General features: G+C 42.7%; 1 protein-coding gene across 7 annotated transcripts in view; it reads left to right on the top strand.

Moving 5' to 3' along the window:
• Positions 1-17,674, top strand: part of LOC137177195 (nck-associated protein 5-like) — a 136,457-nt gene that overhangs the window by 31,395 nt on the left and 87,388 nt on the right. For 6 of the 7 annotated variants that reach the window (XM_067583351.1, XM_067583350.1, XM_067583354.1 and 3 more), the window contains one exon: positions 13,115-13,188. In XM_067583351.1, the coding sequence (XP_067439452.1) occupies positions 13,115-13,188 (74 nt within the window). Of the gene's footprint in view, positions 1-10,249; positions 10,358-13,114; positions 13,189-17,674 lie in introns of all 7 variants that reach the window. The other variant, XM_067583359.1, reaches the window with a different exon arrangement.

The raw sequence follows: 17,674 nt of genomic DNA, 5'->3' as shown, positions 1-17,674 counted from the left end.
TACGTTTCACTGTAAATGGACCTCTTATGTGCAAGAAATGCCAAAATGAGGTGATGGTGAAAGCTCTTCATTTTCTCATCAAGCTTCCATTCACACGGACTGAGCGCGTCTCTTTCAGGCCTCGTTGCACAAACAGTGTGAACAGGCAACAATATCTGACCTGCAGCACAACAATACGGAAAGTCACAATTTGCTCCACATAAACCGCGGTGAAAGATAGATGCTACTCATTGATAATTGAGTAGTTTTTATTCAGCTAGGGAAACAGTTAAGAAGTCTTTTCACAGATTAAATCCGCCAAATATTTTTATTTTTAGTCGACTACTTAATCCATAAAGTTTTACTGTATAAAATGTCAGGAAACTGTGAAAATGCACACTAAAACTTTCAAGAGCCCAAGGTAATATCTATAAATTTCTTGTTTTGTCAGACCAACAGTCCAAAACACAAAGATGTTGAATTCATAAGCATATAAAACTAAGAAAAAGCAGCAAATCCTCACATTTGAGAAGCTGAAACCAGTGAATTTCTGACACTTTTCCTTTGATAAATGACTTAAATAAATCATAATCCATATTTAAATGAGTAATTATAGTAAAATAAAACATTAGAAAGCAGGTTTATGTGTTCTCCACATATCTGCTATTCTTACACAACATGTAACATACATCTTTTACAGCCCACCATGGAGTGGATCTCTTCTGGTGCGTTCACGTCCATTAATAATACAACTAGTGCGGTCAGTCCGACTTCTGACCTACAAGGGGAACAATGCAGAATGCTCTAGTGTGTGCTGTATAATGCCGTGGTAAACAGCTCATGCTGAAGTTAATGCTTTCAGGGGTAGAGGGCATCTGATGGGTGAGCTATTGTAACCCCTCAGAATGAAGCCACTACCTCACTTCAATCAGCCTATTGGTTGAGAAATGGCTTCCAGAGGGTTCGGAGAATGTGAGAGCATTCGCTAAAAGGGGGGTTGCCCCAGATAAAAAGGGTTAGCTGAGTAAACAAATAATAATGATAGAACAGTGTTGTTATTGTAAGAGCAAATAGCTGGCCTAAGCAAAGGAAATTCAGGTCCTTGCACTGCGACATTTTCCCACAGTAGCGGAACTATCACATTCTGATCCTAAAATATCTCAAAGGGTTCAAGTGCTGAAATGTCTCAGGATATGAAATCCAGACAGCAACAGTTTAAAGCAAATAAATACTATTAAAAATCAGGTTCCTGTTAAGAGGGTCAGTTATGATAATGATGAAAATTTAATTTATTTATCAGATTGACCTTTGACACTTCATAGTTTTGGGGGGGGGCTCAAAAAGTTCTCCACACAGAGCAATCCAATGTGTTTCAATCCTGATACAAGAGAGTATTGAAGTCCACTGATGTCACCCCGTCTGAGAGGCTTAATGAGAAACAGTACTGATGTCAAATTCTTCCCCGGCTCCCATCTGGAAGAAATAAAACATATATGGCTGCTAAAAATAAGACTCCACTTGAGATGATAACAAGGATTTAGTGCCATTAACTGTGTAAATATAGTGTGTGGTTGGCCCCAGATTCATATTGAAATTCCTTCCCAACCTGGATGAGCTCTGACTGTAAAAAGCCCCACGATATAGGCTGCAATAATGCCTTTCAAAAGTCGAAGATGGTTGATTTAAATATTTTATGCTGCTGAATTATTGGACTCTCATTCCTCTTGTAGATCACTTGACGGAGTGTGGTGAGCTGCTGCACTGAGAGGTCTTTGTTCCCATTAACCCATGAAATGGATGCAGCCAAAGTACAGTGTAGATGATCTCTTCAAGCCAAAAACATTGCACTGACATTGAAACTGAAATATAAGAACAAAAATGTTTCCTGTGTGGTTTCTAGACAATCTCATACAGTGCTGATCTATTGAAAATTAAATATAAAAAGCACTTGGCTTGACTTAACACCTTGTGGAGCAAGGTACCTTGATTTTCTCTGGATATAATGCTCACTCACTAAACCATTTGATTTAGTTTTAACCTTAGAGCTGCACTTGTCAATATTTTATATTAAAAATGAATCAAGTTACAATCTGTAATGTGAAAGGTGTTGCTTGTAGTGACAAACCCACGCAGAATTATCACTCAGCTCCAACAAAGCTTAAGAGCTTTTAGCTTCTTTTCCTGTTCTGCAACTCTGCTCTCATCAACCCTGTTTCCAGCTATAACAGCTCTGATAAACCCACTGTACACTACCTAGCTAGCACCAAATGGCAGACAGACACAATTAGCCACTAGCTGGTGAACAAAGTGAAATACCCAGCAACTAAAACTGTGAAATTGAGACAGATATCTCAAAACCTGGGCACATGAAACATAAAAACAAATGAAAAAACTATCTGCATGGCTAGATAACACTAAAGGTAAATGTGAAAATATGTCACCTTGTAATCAGGGCTTCTGGTGTAGCCAGTGGATATCCGGATAACGGATAATGGTTATCAAGGCCAAGACTTCCTTTTCCGTGTGCTGGTCATGGTTTACACTCCGATTAGCAACTTGAGACAGCCCAGACAACATTTCGTTTAATCCCTATAAACAGAGATATGCATATGAATGCAGATACATTTTTTACAAAACCTAATAAAAGCTAAATTGTCATCAGACGAGAGCCGGTGGGTTCAGAGATTGCATTTCGGCCAATGCGTTCCACCTGTTTTGATCTCCACACAGACATGCGACCAAAACCCGCTCAAACCTGATAAGTCAATACCACTTAGACTACAAACGGAAACCAGAACGCTTCCGGTACCAAAATCTTGTCCCGTTGCCTGCATTCATATGCAGATATCTGTTTATAGAGATTATCAACCCTTTAAGAATAAAGTTCCAGAGATTCAGAACAACAGATAAGCTGAACATTTACCAAAGAAGGCTATTGTCTAACATTTATTATTTAACAAGGAAGTTCATTGAGGGCATTCTTATTTACAGCAAAGCCTGGGGGGTGGGGGTTACCATGATTTACACCACCCACGCCTGGACAACTGCAGCCTTGTATACTTGGCTATTGGGAACCTCCATTGGTTCACTTTGCTGGTTAGGGGCACTTATCTGTTTAGGGAAGTGTGTGCATTACTCATTCACCTCCCCCATGCAAATATTTTGTAGTTATCCCTCAGATTCAAACAGGCAACCTTTTGGTCACAAGCCTGTTTTTTTAACCCTGAGGCTTCTGCCACCCCCGCAGTCTGTCTGGAATGATGCGCCGAGCAAAAACACGGTGATCAACCCCCCCCTTGCATCGCCAAAGAAATAATTCATGACCACGGGAATTATCATTGCGCTCGGTCCTGCAGTAGAGGTCAAAAGTCACCACAACCCATCTCTTTTCACATTTCTCATTATTATTCCTATATCTACACCTTCCCTCCCCCCAATTTTAAAAAAGAAATCTCCCCACTGTATCTTGATCCGCTCTCCATCACTGTCAGGTGAGATAGGAAATGTGGATCTGATAAGCATGAGTGACACAGGTGGGTTTGGGGATGACAGGAGCGCAAACAAACCTCTTGTCACATTACCATTTCTCCGGTTATGGTTCCTCGCATGCCTGCAGGGGCAATCTCCGTTCCCCATCCCGAGGCAGGAAGACGGAGAAAGAAGAAAATCAGAAGCTGACATTAATGCTTTCTCTAGCAGGAATGCAACGCTTTGCCTGCCCGCTTGCCTCGACATCTGCCCGGCACCTGGGTCAGCCGACTAGGCGCGCAGACAGGCCTCGTCAATAAATCAGCTCGTGGATTAAACAGAGGAGAGCTGTGATAAACCTGAGGCCTGAAGCTAATGCACGTGAAATGTCAAGGAATCTGACAAAGCGTCCCGGGCAAGAAATATCTCTGCAAAAACACACGCTTGGAGGTCATGAGATTGTTGCTGAAGAGACTTTGTTGTATTTGTGGGGTTTGATTTGTTACCTGGGATGTTATGCTGTCCTGTCCTCTCAGCTGAACTTTGCAGACTCTGTAATGTTTTTTTTTCTTTGGATTTCACTCGATGTCATCAGTTAGGGTCATAAAAATAAGATTGGGAGCTACGTTTTACCGTTTAAGCTGTAATTCTGGGTAACTATCAGCACCGTTTACAAGCCCAAAACACTGAGCTACTAGTCTTTGAGTCTACTCCTTGACAGAGTGTAAAGTAAGCACTTGTCAGCATGATGACACAAAGCATACAGTCAAACTGTAATGAGAGGAGGCGAGAAACGCTGGAGAGGTGAGCTGTAAAATGCAGATAATGCTGAATGGATCCTCTCGAGGGCTTCTGCTCAATCTATAATGTGCCTAATTTCCCGTGAAGGAACACTGTCGCTGCTACTTGATCAACCCTCCGCGCTCTTGCAAACGCTTCAGCTACAGTGTGGCGCGGTTAGGTGTGGCGCCTGTCTGTCAAAGCCTGCATAAACAGAAGCCCAACTTCCCCCTGTGAACCAACCAACATCTGTTTAGCATCAGCACTGCGCTCTGATCTGAACCTTTCCCCTGTCACTTTACAAAGAGTCGCTCTCATTTTCTCATGCTCTTTGTCTTGTTTCAAAGTAATAATGGCTGCTGTTATTTAATTCTACCATACTTAAACTATGAATACTATCCCGCATATAGGCTACTATGTTAAACTGTCAAAGGGAGATGGGTTCTGCAGGGTTCTTGATTGGACAGTAGGGCTTTTACACTGTGTTAGGTTTGGTGGTGGATGGGGAAACCAATATTTGAGAGAGGGAAGGAGAGGAGTCATTTCAACAAGTATTAGATGATTTGACTTTTGTATTGACAAATCGGAAAGGGAAAGAGGTTCAATGCAGAAGCAGTGTGTGTTTCTGGAAGCAATAAGGTCTTTGTTCAGACCTCTTACAGTAGAAACTGTACTAGTTAGAATGAAAAATAATTTCTCTGGATGAAACAGAATAATCATAAACAGAAGTTATTGGGCTCATTGGAAATGGAAATAAATAAGGGAGAAAACTTTCCCTTTCCTTCTAGAACAAAAATACATCAGGCAAATTTATCTTCTTCTTTGACACAAAATCATCATCACTGTATTTATTTTGCTTCATAGTGGATCTTTTTTTTTTCTCCATTTTTTAAGCCTTGTAAGCTGCCGGTTAAACAGAGAACATGTGTATGATTCACGTAAATGTAATAATATGTAATAAGTCAAAATCACAATATAAAAATGTTAACACCTATGAGCCCTACTTTGGCTCTCTTTCTTCCTGTTTTTTAATGTAGTGTCTCTTTATAGTTTTGATGTCCTTCCCCCGTCTCTAATGCTCTTGTCTACTCTAACCTCTCTGATCCTTTCTGTCTCTCGCTGGCGTTCGTTCTCTCCTATATGGCAGCCTCCCTTTTTTCCCCTGTGCTCCTCTGGGTTGCCAGGTCCAGGTTTCCTTTTCATTTCTGTCATCACCACTCTCCCTCCCGCTCCAAGTACACCTGGCTGAATATTGGCCCCCAGATGATAATAAAACCCAGCAACCCCCAGGCTTGTAAAATCTGGGCACAGGCGCACCGCAGACTTCTACCCCCTGTGCGTCCCTGTTTCCTAGATTCCCATCCTGTCTGGAAACATTGGTACCAGCATGGACACACTGTATATTTGTTTTCATTTCTAAAAGCAGCATTCCTCTACTGCTCCTCCCTGATGTGTGTTTTTGCACATTTAAAACCGAGACTGAAAACAAAACAGTAAAGGAAGAGATAATGGAGACAAAGGAAACAGAGAGAGGACTGGATATCAAAAATGGAAAAATAAATAACTGTTTGTATGAGAAAGTAAAAGAATATTTGCTTACAAACCTGGTGGTTCCTAAATCCAGTCCAGCCTTTGGCTAGGTCACATTCATTCCATTCAATTCAAACAGCCTTATTCAGTGGGCCAATTTAAAAGTACACGCATCAGAGAACACACATCTCAACAAAGCACACTGGACAGAATGACAAAATAAACAGAATACCAAAAAGGAAAAAGCATAAAGTGCATGTAAGTAACAACAATACGCGATTAATTTCAGTGGAATCGTTGTAATCGGTCGACTCAGTCGCACAGCTGAATTAAATTTGCACAGCGCTTCTGCATTCTACTTCAGAGAACTTCCACATTATAAATTTGCACCGTCGAATAATTGCAAACTGTCTTGATAGTGATGACTTTTGAGAGAAACGTCAAATCTAGAGAGGAAGATGTCGTTTTAGCTGTGTTGCAGTATTCAATTTTATATAACCCTGCTCTGCCAAACTCTGCTCAGTCCTTATTTTAGCCAATTTGCCATGAACGAAACTAGCCGCAACCATCAGCCAATGCACAACCCATTGGACACTTACTGTCACTTTTTTCTGTATATATTTTGGGATCTATACTAAGGGCCAATTTATAAGCAAGATAACAAGTATTGGTGAAATTCTGAAACAAAATGAAGGTATGGAAAATGACGAACTCTTCTGCCCATTGTGTAATCTTTCAGGACTTTAATTTTGATATATAAACTGTTGTCACTCAAATTTGCCTGCTCGGGATAATAAAGAACATGACGTGTCTTTATTCAAAGATTCAGTTAAAACACACAAACTCAAGAAGTGCACATGCATGCACATACTCGCATTGGTCTGTGATGCCTTCACCCGCTCTTCCACACAGGTAGCTCTGTGGAAGTGATCGAATAGCGATGTCAGATCCGATGTATTTCATTCCTCAGCTACGTTTTCAACTTTCCCCCTGTGAGATTTGCGCCGTGAAACAGCTTTGCCACTGTTCCCAACAGGCATGAATGGCCCACTCTGTCAAGCCCCAAAGAGAGCAGAGGAGGAGCCCAAACAGACGGGTGGGGGGGGGGTTATTTGAACGTTGGACGTATCTTAATGTTTGGAAAGATAATCTGCGGGGATTTGGATTCCTGACGGTGGCGAGGTGTTGATGTTTGGGCTGGGCCCGGCCGTAGGTGCTGCTGGAGGAAGAACATCAGATAACCCAAACTGCTGAAACTCACCCTAGATGATGAACAGGCTCCCTTTTGTATCTCAAGTAATCCATATTCCCCGACACTCCTCCATTTGGGGCAGGTACAGATGAAGAATATCCTACTCACTGGAGGCATTTGTTACACGAATGTCCTCAGCTCAATAAGGCTACTGTGTGAGCCTCCAAAGCATCACAGTCGTTGAGGTTTTGGGTACAATTAAGCAGTATAGTGCTCAGCTCTGGTTCAGCATCATTTGTTGAGTGGCAGTTCATTTACTGTAAGGTAGTAAGAGCTTGATTTGATGATTTTTATTTGAAAAATGAATATTGGTAAGGTCATAGATGACGCAGATGACGATTCTGCAAAAACTTGGACATTTTTGATGGTTTTAAAACAGTATTTCTACAATATCTGAGCAAGGCAACTCTGGTACGATCAAATTTAATGAAAGGTTATGGCAAATAAACTTTAATTGCAGGTCTGTGACGGGATGCATACTCCTGTCTCCTGCACGAAAGTTGGACATGCTGCACAACCATTCACTCCCTTGACTTCCACACCTTTGCTTTTCGCTTTGCTACATAGAGGTTTTACTCCTTTCTGCATTGGCAATAAATGTTGGTATTTGACGCCAATAGTGAAACATAGAATTGTCCAATATGGACATAATTCCTAGGGATACTAAGCTGAGATACTGCATAGATAGACAGTGAAATGCATAGTTACCATGACCTGTGATAGCCTCTATAAACACACTCGCTTGAGAGATGATCTGTCAGAAGAGCAGTACAGCCAAAGAGACTGGAGGTCATGACCGTGTCTCTGCCAATTCCACATCTAAATCTTTATTCTGTCATCTCGAGAGACAACAATTTCCTTTATGAATCCATCAAATGCAAGAAACAGTCCCTCAGTTCAGCGTGATGAAAAGAATTTCGGATCACATTCGTCCCTGACACCAAATCATCTCTTACAGATCGTGCTGACAGTACACAGATCTCAGAAGCTTTTCCTCACATGAGAAATCACACGAGTAGCTGTCCCTTTGCACTGGGCTATCAGCTGAATTATCAGGGTCTGAGGATATGAGAGCCCGATGGCTCAACTGATATTATGACTCCAGGTCATTGGGATGTGAGTAACGACCTCCCAGTGAAGGATCATCAGCGCAGAGCCTCAAAACATGCTGATAAGACTAATGAATTTAACTAAGGCTGGCTGATATGGACAGACTCAATACAAGTAGAGGCAGGTTTGCAGAAATCTGCACACAGAGACAATTAGTCATACTGATTCGTTCATTACGTCACTATGATAGGATCACAGTCATTATAAATTATATTGGCGCACGGGAATACGTTTTCATTGACGCTGATTAAATTTGCTATATTTACATCTTTGCTAACGGTGCACACATAAACTTTGCGGTATTCAATGGCAGCACTATTTGGCTGCATACCCAGTCAGATCTTTGGCAGGAATCCAAGACTAACAGCCGTATCAGATGTGATACATCTCTCACACCTTGAGAAGTCACTGTCATAATTCATTCTCAAGTGTGCCGTAAAAATGCACCCAGAAAGAAATCTTACATTCTATTGGCATAACCTTTGACTCGCAGCAGCCCGTGCGGAGGCTCTCCTTTCCGTCAAACCTGCAGCTCCGGGTTTGCAGTTGGTTTTTACTGTCCCAGAGGCCACACTGGCATGTCATCAGTTTGCACAAAATTCGTGGTGAGCAGAGATGGGTAGGTGCGGAGAGTGGGGGGTTGCAGGGATAGAAAGAGAAGAGGTTGTGACCTTGTCTTTGGCTGGGTCTCATTCCCAGAGCGCTCTACAGGGGCTGCAGGCCTCTACAAGGTGTCTTATCTTTAACTGCAGCCTGAGCCTCTGATCTGCAGACACAGCAAGGTGGTGGAGGGAGCTCATTGCGGCAACAACTTCAAGGAACGCACCCTGACCTCGCTGGCAACTAGGTCAGAGTTTTATCTAGCTTAAGGTTTATTTATTTTTTCCAGTTAACTTCAAAGAAGCCTATACCAGACGCTTGTCTAGGATGTGATTCCATCCCTACTAATCTCCAAGAATGTGTGAAAGAGCAGAGCGTGCTCATATGGATGAATAATACATCTGATGTTTTATTACTGAAAAATCTGGACGATTAATCTTAAACAGATTGCATTGGGGTTTGTGTGCCAGTCTGTCTGCATGTCTGTCTGACTGTTTGCATGTTTGTGTGGTTTCACACAGAAGTGTGTTGTTTTTTTTCTCTCTCTGTATTTCCCCTCCCCGCTCCTCAGTGCCAAAGCAGTGGGGGACGGCGCTCATATTTTAAAATTTCATAAAGGCATACGAGCAGTTTGAAGGGGACGGGATACGGGACTCAAGCCACGCTCAAGGAGGAGGGGCTCTTCCCTCAGTAGCTGCTCCTTATCAAACGTGCTCACACACATGAGTAAACATGGCCGGATAAACATTACGGAGAACCTGCGGTCATAGAGCAGGAACATCAGCAAACACATTACTTATCAGGTTAACCCGAGTTTAGCCCCTGCCCACATCATACCAGCAAAAATCAATATAGTATCCAATACTGTCTTTTAATTAAATATTGTGAAATGTTCAGTTATATATACAGTTGAATAGGAACCGTGAGTAACCCTGCCTTAAACCTAACACCTAAACATGGCTTACAATATTCTACATACAATTTCAGAGTAAAAAAGTGACATTTACTTCTGCTGGTGGACTGCATGACAAATAAACATAAAGATAAATATAAAGAATAACTTCGCAATTAGGTTTTGCAGCAATTTTAGAGAATTTTGCACCCTGAGAAATGACAATTCTTTGAAATTTTTCATCATGAAAATGAAGACATTCGAAGCCACTGAATATCTTAATAAAATATTGCATATTTCCCACTTTTACATATATAAGAAAATACATGTCAGCCCATCAAAAGCCACCTAATTCAAATGACTTCACCACATAGTCTCCATAAGGTCTACTCTTTAAGTGCATGGCTTCTTGCTGTCGACGTGAGCGCGTTAGGATTTTTAAGCCTTTTTTTATTATTATTTAGTGCACCTTCCTTTTGTAGGTGATAACGCACTTCTTACAAGATTACAACTCTTAGGACGTTTTAACCGCTGTAAGGAATTGTTTGGCTGTACTACAGGTTGTGAGAGCACTGATCCTGAGAAATATGCCTCAGATAAAGTCTCAGGTCAGTAAATTCAGTTTTTTTTTTTCCCAGTCTACACGTGAGTACCTGGGCCTCGTGGGAACGGTGCAGCTTTCACTCACGCCGTAAAACCGTCAGAAATAATGCCTGGCCGAAGATATAACACGCGGCATTACATATGTGAGTCATGCTTTAAATCTCCGCTTTAAATACCCTCCCATTTCACATGACAACAAGCATGCCGCATTCTCTGCATTCCTTCATGTGTGCTGAGGATTATTTCAGTGGCCTGTCATTAGGAGAGGTCTACGCGATGACAACACAGACTTAGGCAGCTTTACTTCACGTTTGATGTGGCCAGTAAATATTTCCCCTGACATGGGGCTTTCACGAAGAAGGTCCCCTTTTGTGCAGCAATCATTACGGGATTGTGTCGCTAATGGTCTTTCGGAGACAGACGTTTTAACCCAGACAGTTATTTTTTTTTTGTCTGCTTGAGGAAAAAAATCACACATTTTATTTAATTAGATGGCAGGGCTTCAAGGAGTAATACTGGCTTCTTCTTGAGACCTTGCTGTTATTACTGAACACCAGTGTCTGATATTTTTTAACACAAAACACATGCCACAGCTACCAGCTTCCCCCCCCCCTCCCTCCCTCCCTTGTCCAACCACTCAGTAAGGACAAATCCAAAAGAGCAATGTGGATATGATCATTTGCCATGCTCTTCACTATTGATTGACTGCTGTTAGAGCCAACAGTAAATTTAACTTTGGGAACTTAACTGAGCGCTAATGGCCTTTCAGCTTTGGTGTGAGTGGCATTCTGGCTGCGTGCTGTGGCACTCTTAGGCTACCAGATGGCTTCAGGGCACTGTTGTTAGGCTCTGTAATTGGTTGCTTTCCAAACATGAAAGATTTGTCCGACCGGTTAGGCCAAAATTAATGATATGATAATGACAATGATATGATATGATGATGATAATGAAAAATGTGCTTAAAAGATTAGGGGTTGATGCTATTTTTGTTGTAATTTTTTGTGGGAATATAGTGGAAAGTGTGACAAAAATCGGAAAATGTGGCCCCGTGCTGTTAAGCATTGATCTGTTGTGCTTTGGCGATGGCCGTATTTGCCTAATGGTCACCCAGAGTGCCCTTGGCTGGCGACTCAGTTGGAAGCCTGGGCCTTTGCCATTTTCTGCTGGCATTGGGGCAAGCTGGTGGGTGATGGGTGTATTCGAGTGGCAGCCTCAGATGTGAGTTAGTAATTGCTTTAGAGGCAGCAGTGGGAGAGCGGCACCCCAAGGAGAAGCGAGGACACGAAACAACTGCACTTACTGTATTTAAACCAGCAGCTTTTGCCTCTGAACATCTGGCCTATTGCGAGTTTTGCTCTCAAGGCCACAGGTTAAAAAAGCTCATGCAGTGATAGCAGCAGTTCTTAAAGTCTGGTCAGGACCCACAGGGTGGGTCACAGGGAGGTCAAAATCCAAAATCCAGACAAAATATTAAAAGTTCTTGGGCTCAAGTAAATGAAAGGGTGTGGATACAAAAATAGGCGAACACAGGAAAAGCTACATTGCCAATTTTTTGTTGAGACTGTGTCAGAGAGGTTTAATATCTCATATTTTTAGGATGTTGTTTCTACAGTTCTTGTTTTGGGTTGCATTATATGTAAAAATGTTCCATTTATTTTTATCCAGCCCATGTACATTCACAGTGTGTTGTCCCAGAAGTTTGCCTTGTTGTGCTATAGCTTACAATCCCCTTCCATATACGCCTTTTTTTCCATCACACACAACAGGGGTTCTGAAAAAAAAGTTAGAAAAATACAGACACAGTGTTTGTTTTTCAATTTCATGTGGTTTCAAAAGTTATATTTCAAAAGAATGAGTTTCTGTCTCACAGAAGGGCTTTATTTTTTGCCACTGACTAATTAGTGAACTCAGATAACAACAGCAGCAAAAGAAAATAGATGCTCCGGGACAAACAATATGAAACAAAAACTGGATAAGGGAGCTGCGATAACAGTAAACACAAAGAATATTTATGAGTATGGTCAAAACAGAGGGCTAAACATTAAATGGCTCACGGATATTATGACTTTTTTTTTCTCAGAGAGTGAGATTCCTGGCCTACTGACCTCTTCATGGGAATCCCCATTATTCAATTACACTTTGCGAGCACATGACCAGAGCGTCTAGAAATCAATGGAGAGCATCTGTCCCACTGAGATAACCGTTTACCCAGGAGATGCGTCATGAGCTGTCAAGCTAACATCTAATTAATTAGTCTTAGACCTACACCACACTGATCTGACAGCATCAAGTTACAACTGGCTGTGTTATGTACTGTAGGTAGACCTCAAATGTCTGAAAACCCAGATGGCTGAAGTACCGTGCCTATGTGGCCTATTTCTTACATTTGCAAACCCCCCTCCCCTCCCTGTGCTTTATGTAGTCGGACGACTAAGAGGCAAATCATTATGCTATAGCCCAGAAATCCTGACATCTGTTTTTTCCATTCTGCTCTTAGCCTTAGCTCATTTCGTCCGTGCTGTAACTCAGTAGCGCACGTTTTGTGAGTGTGGGCTATTCCCAGCTGACATTACACAGCTGGGCTTGCTTCTGGGCCAGCCGTTAGAAGTTACCCAGAGGTGCTTCTGGAGTTACGCACGCAGTTCTGGTTCGCTGTTCTTCACACGTTTATGAAAACAAAGCAGAGGAAATACACAGTCCAGTCATGATTTTACAGCATCTCGTGCACACATTTGATCAATGAATGTTCATGGTTGTTATTATTTGGCTCAGATGATAACGTTTAGGATGAAGACCTTGGTTGTAGTCTGCCTGTGTTTCTAATTAAACTATATTCAGAGTGGGTGTTTGCATATAGACCCCATTGCTTACTTTTGGCTTTTCTCATCTTTTCTTGGCAGGAATACATGGACGCCAACAAATGCATCGATGAGCTTCTCAAACAGCTTGAGGAGGAGCGCCGAAATGTCCGAAGGTAAGATTTGGGCAGATGTTTTATTGCCTACGGATATCAGCAGCTGCCTGCAATCCATTCCCAATCAGAGGCAGCAGAACAATGTTGTTTGGTTTTGAACCCGAGCCAAGCTTTGTGTGCTGTTCTTGAGAAATGCTTTTTGTGTTGGAAGCACACTAAAAAGTGGCAGACAAAAGGGGAGATTCTGGGCCCAGTGTGGGGTTGACTGGGGGCATTTCTCATGGAGGTCCTTTGGAGTGGATTTGCCCAGACAATGGGAATGAAGAGCTTATGGAGATGCCAATCTAATGACCTTGTCCCCTCCATGCTCCTATCGCCCTAGCCCTTCCAGTGATGCACCGCCCCCAATAGAAAAGAGAGACAATTTTTTAAACTTCACCCTCCTTTGTACAACCCTCTCTCCATCTCAATGGAGCTGTATTCCCCCGACTCAAAGTAATTTTCCCCCTGAGTGAGCAGAGAGGGGCTGGGGGTTGGACATAGGGGGATAGGGGTCTCAGGGTGGGTGGCTAGGGGGGATGAATGACCACTGACCATCCCCTTTACTAGGCCAGGGTAGCCCCTTAATAAAGGAAGTGATGTGTAAAGGAATGACCCTCCCGTCTAAGTCATTCCCACCCCTCTTTATAAGACAGGGGAGTCATCTTCGGTGACACCCAGAGTGACCTGATAGCTACTTAGGATGACCAAAATGTCTTTGTAGGGACTGATCCAGCTAGTTTCAAAGCCGTGAACTTGTACTGACTCCAAAGAATTGGAGTGGCTGTCTGAACCACAATCAGCACTGTACTTCTTACCATCGTCTCATTTTCTGGATACCATTTGTGTCCTGAAGCTGGATTTAATTCAATGGACAAGTTGTATGGTGTAAACATGTTTTGAACTTAAAGTAGGATTTGCCATTTGAAGTGGATCCTTTTCAATTGAGGATCAGATAAGACTCCATCACATGCTGATTGATGCAGGGTTTGTAGTTCAAGTTTGGCTGAGGGCAAGTGATAATTACGAAGACAATATCAGTCACCATTGAACGCCGGTCCTTCTTTCTGTCTTCCAGAGGATGCAGTGACGAGTACAACTAAAAGAGCTTTTGCACAGTCGAGATGCCACAATCTAGACGTTGTAAACAAACCGGCGCGTATACAGCCTGCGCTTTGAAAAATCCCTCATGTCTTTGAAGCACACAGTTTTTAGAAACAACATACCACCAGACAGGATTTGTACTCATTTCTTTTCCAGTGTTGTTTGATTCAGAGTGGCGACAGTGATAAATGACTTCACAAAGGCTTTTGTTCAGCTAAAACACAGCGCAAGTTACAAAAAAGCCCCCCAAAAAACGCCTCCTTCCCCTTATTAGGCAGCATCTCACAACACAGTGGATGTGTCCCTCCACCCCTCAGAATATGGGGCCCATCAATCCGTCAAGAGGAGAAAGAGAAGCCCTTACATTCCTCTAGTTCCCTGCATCCCTACTTCATGACCCAGTGACCCAATGCATTCATGTCCCTCATTGTACCATATTATAGGGTAGTTTCACACCGGCGAAGTACACAGATCGGACTATTATGACTTCTTTTTAAACCAGACTATGTTTTTCCGTCATGGAGGATGTAGTTTTATCAGAAAATCCTGTTGTTGTGTCAAATAAACATACAATATTATGTTGTGCCAGTTTTTTGTGGAGGATGGCAGCTGTGCGCACCTTTCAAACCTACAGGTGGTGAGTGTTTGATAGATTTTTAATGATATGAATCTAATTTTCAGCTTGTTTTTGATTGTACGTCAAAAGCATCTGCTGTGTATCCTCAACGTCCTGTAGCCCAGCGCGTACACACTCACACACACCGTCTCTCGAAATCAGTCGCAGCATCATTGCTCGATGGAGCACAAAACCCCAGTGGGATGCTGGCCGGGCTTCCCTGCTCCCTCTATTCAATGTGACCACGTCCTTGACAGACAGAAACAAAAGCTCCACGGCACAGTGTCAACATCAGATGGAGCAAATCCAAATTAGGCAACATCAGATGCAACGTACAGTCGGACGCTGACCCGGGGTTTCCACTTATTCATCATTTGTTTCCAGTTCGCTCTCATTAAAAAACATCAAATGTCATTTTAAAAGCCTACAATATCATTAGTGGTGGCCTAGAAATGCTGGTAAGCACACAGTTGTATGTTAGAGGAAAAAGGTTTATTAAAGATTTCTCCTTGCTGAGTGACAGACATGTGTGGGAGGGACATATGGATGCTCTGCAGCGCTAAAAAGCATGACGGGCGGGGAGTGAGTTTGCATGACCTCTTTCTGACAAGCTGCTGTGTCAAGGCACCGTGACTGTGTAATCTTCCCTGTGGATTAAAACAATGTAGATTAGATTTTTTTTTTTTTTCCCACTCCCCATCCATTTTCCACACTCTTGATTTGTCACTATGCTGAGCTGGTGTTTGTTTTTCTCTGAATCTTCTTTTGACCTTGTTTTTTAGTGGGTCAAGCGTGCCATAGCTGGCCAGTATCGGGGTCACATGTCCAGGAGCTGGCCTCACCTGCCACTTTCTGCCTGCCGGAGCAGATGGTGTTTGTCTGTGACCCCTTCAACACCTTAGAGGACAGGGAGGGACAAGGAATGAGGAGGAGGGCGGCCGGCAGGCAGGGGGGCCCCCGCTCAGAGCGACTGGGAGGTGGGGAGGTGTGGAGGAGGAGGAGGAGGAGGGGGGGAGGCAGGGGACTCAGCTGGAGATCCATACAACTTAGGACAGGTTGCGTGGAGCACGCCGCTGCAGCTGCAGCCCAAGCCGAAGGGACGTTAGCGACGACATCTGCTGATCAATAAGCTATTTGTCATGTTCATAGAGCAACAGCGCTTGGAAGACGGTGGAGATAGAGAGTGGAGGTCAGATCAGATGTGTGCTTAGCAGAGGGATTATAGGTAATAGGACTTTCTTTGTGTAAGTGAATTTGCCTGTGGGTAGAAATTGATCAGTTTCGTCCTGTAACTGCTCCACATTTCTGCCTATTTGTCCTTGCCTGACCAGATGAGGATGGTTTTGAGGTTTTTGGATTGTCATTTGGAGAGCAACTATGTTAAAAGACTGAATTTATTGGTTTATAAGGCGTAGTTTTATTTTTAGATGCCTGTCCTTCATCAGTGTAAATCCATTACTGTCATTTGGATTAGTTTAATTGTTTAAGCTGTTAAGATTACAGAGTTTTTCAGCCACTGATCCCTTTTGTCAGTACAAATGGCAACATTTATTTCCAGTGAAGTTAAAGACTTCAAAAATGACTCAGAAAGCACTTTCAGAGACTTTTGAGTGTTCCTTAATTTTTTTTGAATTACAGCAGGGGACACTAATGGAAGAAAATGTCCTTGCACTCCTGTGAGGACGGCGAGGCTAAGTGAGGCAGAAAAAAAAAAAAAAAAAAAAAACGTGTGACTGTATACACATGAGAGAAAAAGACCACAGGAGCACGAAGCTGGGAAACCGCTTTACGAATCTGTGCCTTGCTGATGTTACTACAAGGCATATCTGGCCTCAAAGACGCCTGTGTGCTGCTGGCAGTCTGAGCAAGATGAAAGGCTGTAATCCTCAGCTGAAGTATGTGGTGAGGCCTGTTCTGTCGATGAGGAGGTGGATAGGGTTCAACCTCCCGCAAACCCTGCAGCGCCCCAAGGATCTGCCGTCTCGCTTGGGCGAGAGCCGTGCATTTTACAACTTTAATTGGATAAGTTGACCGGTCTAATGCAATGATTTGATCATGCTAAGCTCCAAAGAGATCTAATACACTCCCAAAGTATATTTGTGTGCCCTCTGAAGTGAATGACTTAGCCTAATCCATCCATTAGAGGTCACTTTACAGCCCAGGAGCCCAGACTACAGAATATCTCAAAGAGCCTTCAGTGGGTAAATAAATCAATCCGTGAAACCTTCATCAGAACCTTCAGGCACTGCTGGAATTTAGAGTATAAACCTTTTGAAATCAGCGGGTATTTTCCTCATGATTTCTTTGTGATTTGAATAAAAACATGCTTGATTTTCGGGGCACGCGCCATGACCAATCTGAAGCGGAAACAAGATGTAATTATTTTCTTTTAATGTGCTCTATCTGTAGCAAAAAGGCTGCGTTTAGTTGTTAATGTAAAGTGCCAGTTGATGAGGAGTTAACACTAAACCTGATGACGAACTCCCTGAAACAATTAGTTAAGGGAGTGACGTCACCGGTGCCATGGAACAAGTCAACACTCGCTAGTTTATCTACGTGAGAATTCACTAACTCTTGTCTGGCCGTGGGGACACACTTGTCTCACCAGTCCTGTAAATGCCAAACGCTCCAGCTCTGATTCATGTGGAAAGTCCAAGCCTGGTTAAATACATGCATCAGTTTTATGGAGCTTACGAGAGGAAGAGGTTAATCGAACGGGTTAATGAAGCCTTTTACCGATGCTCCCTCAAGGTCGTTTCATTGCTGGTCACAATGCTGCATTCCCAT

The sequence above is a fragment of the Thunnus thynnus genome, chromosome 24, assembly GCF_963924715.1.
Source record: "Thunnus thynnus chromosome 24, fThuThy2.1, whole genome shotgun sequence".
NCBI lineage: Eukaryota > Metazoa > Chordata > Actinopteri > Scombriformes > Scombridae > Thunnus > Thunnus thynnus.
The sequence above is the reverse complement of the archived record's forward strand: the minus strand, read 5'-3'. Positions and strand labels throughout refer to the sequence as shown.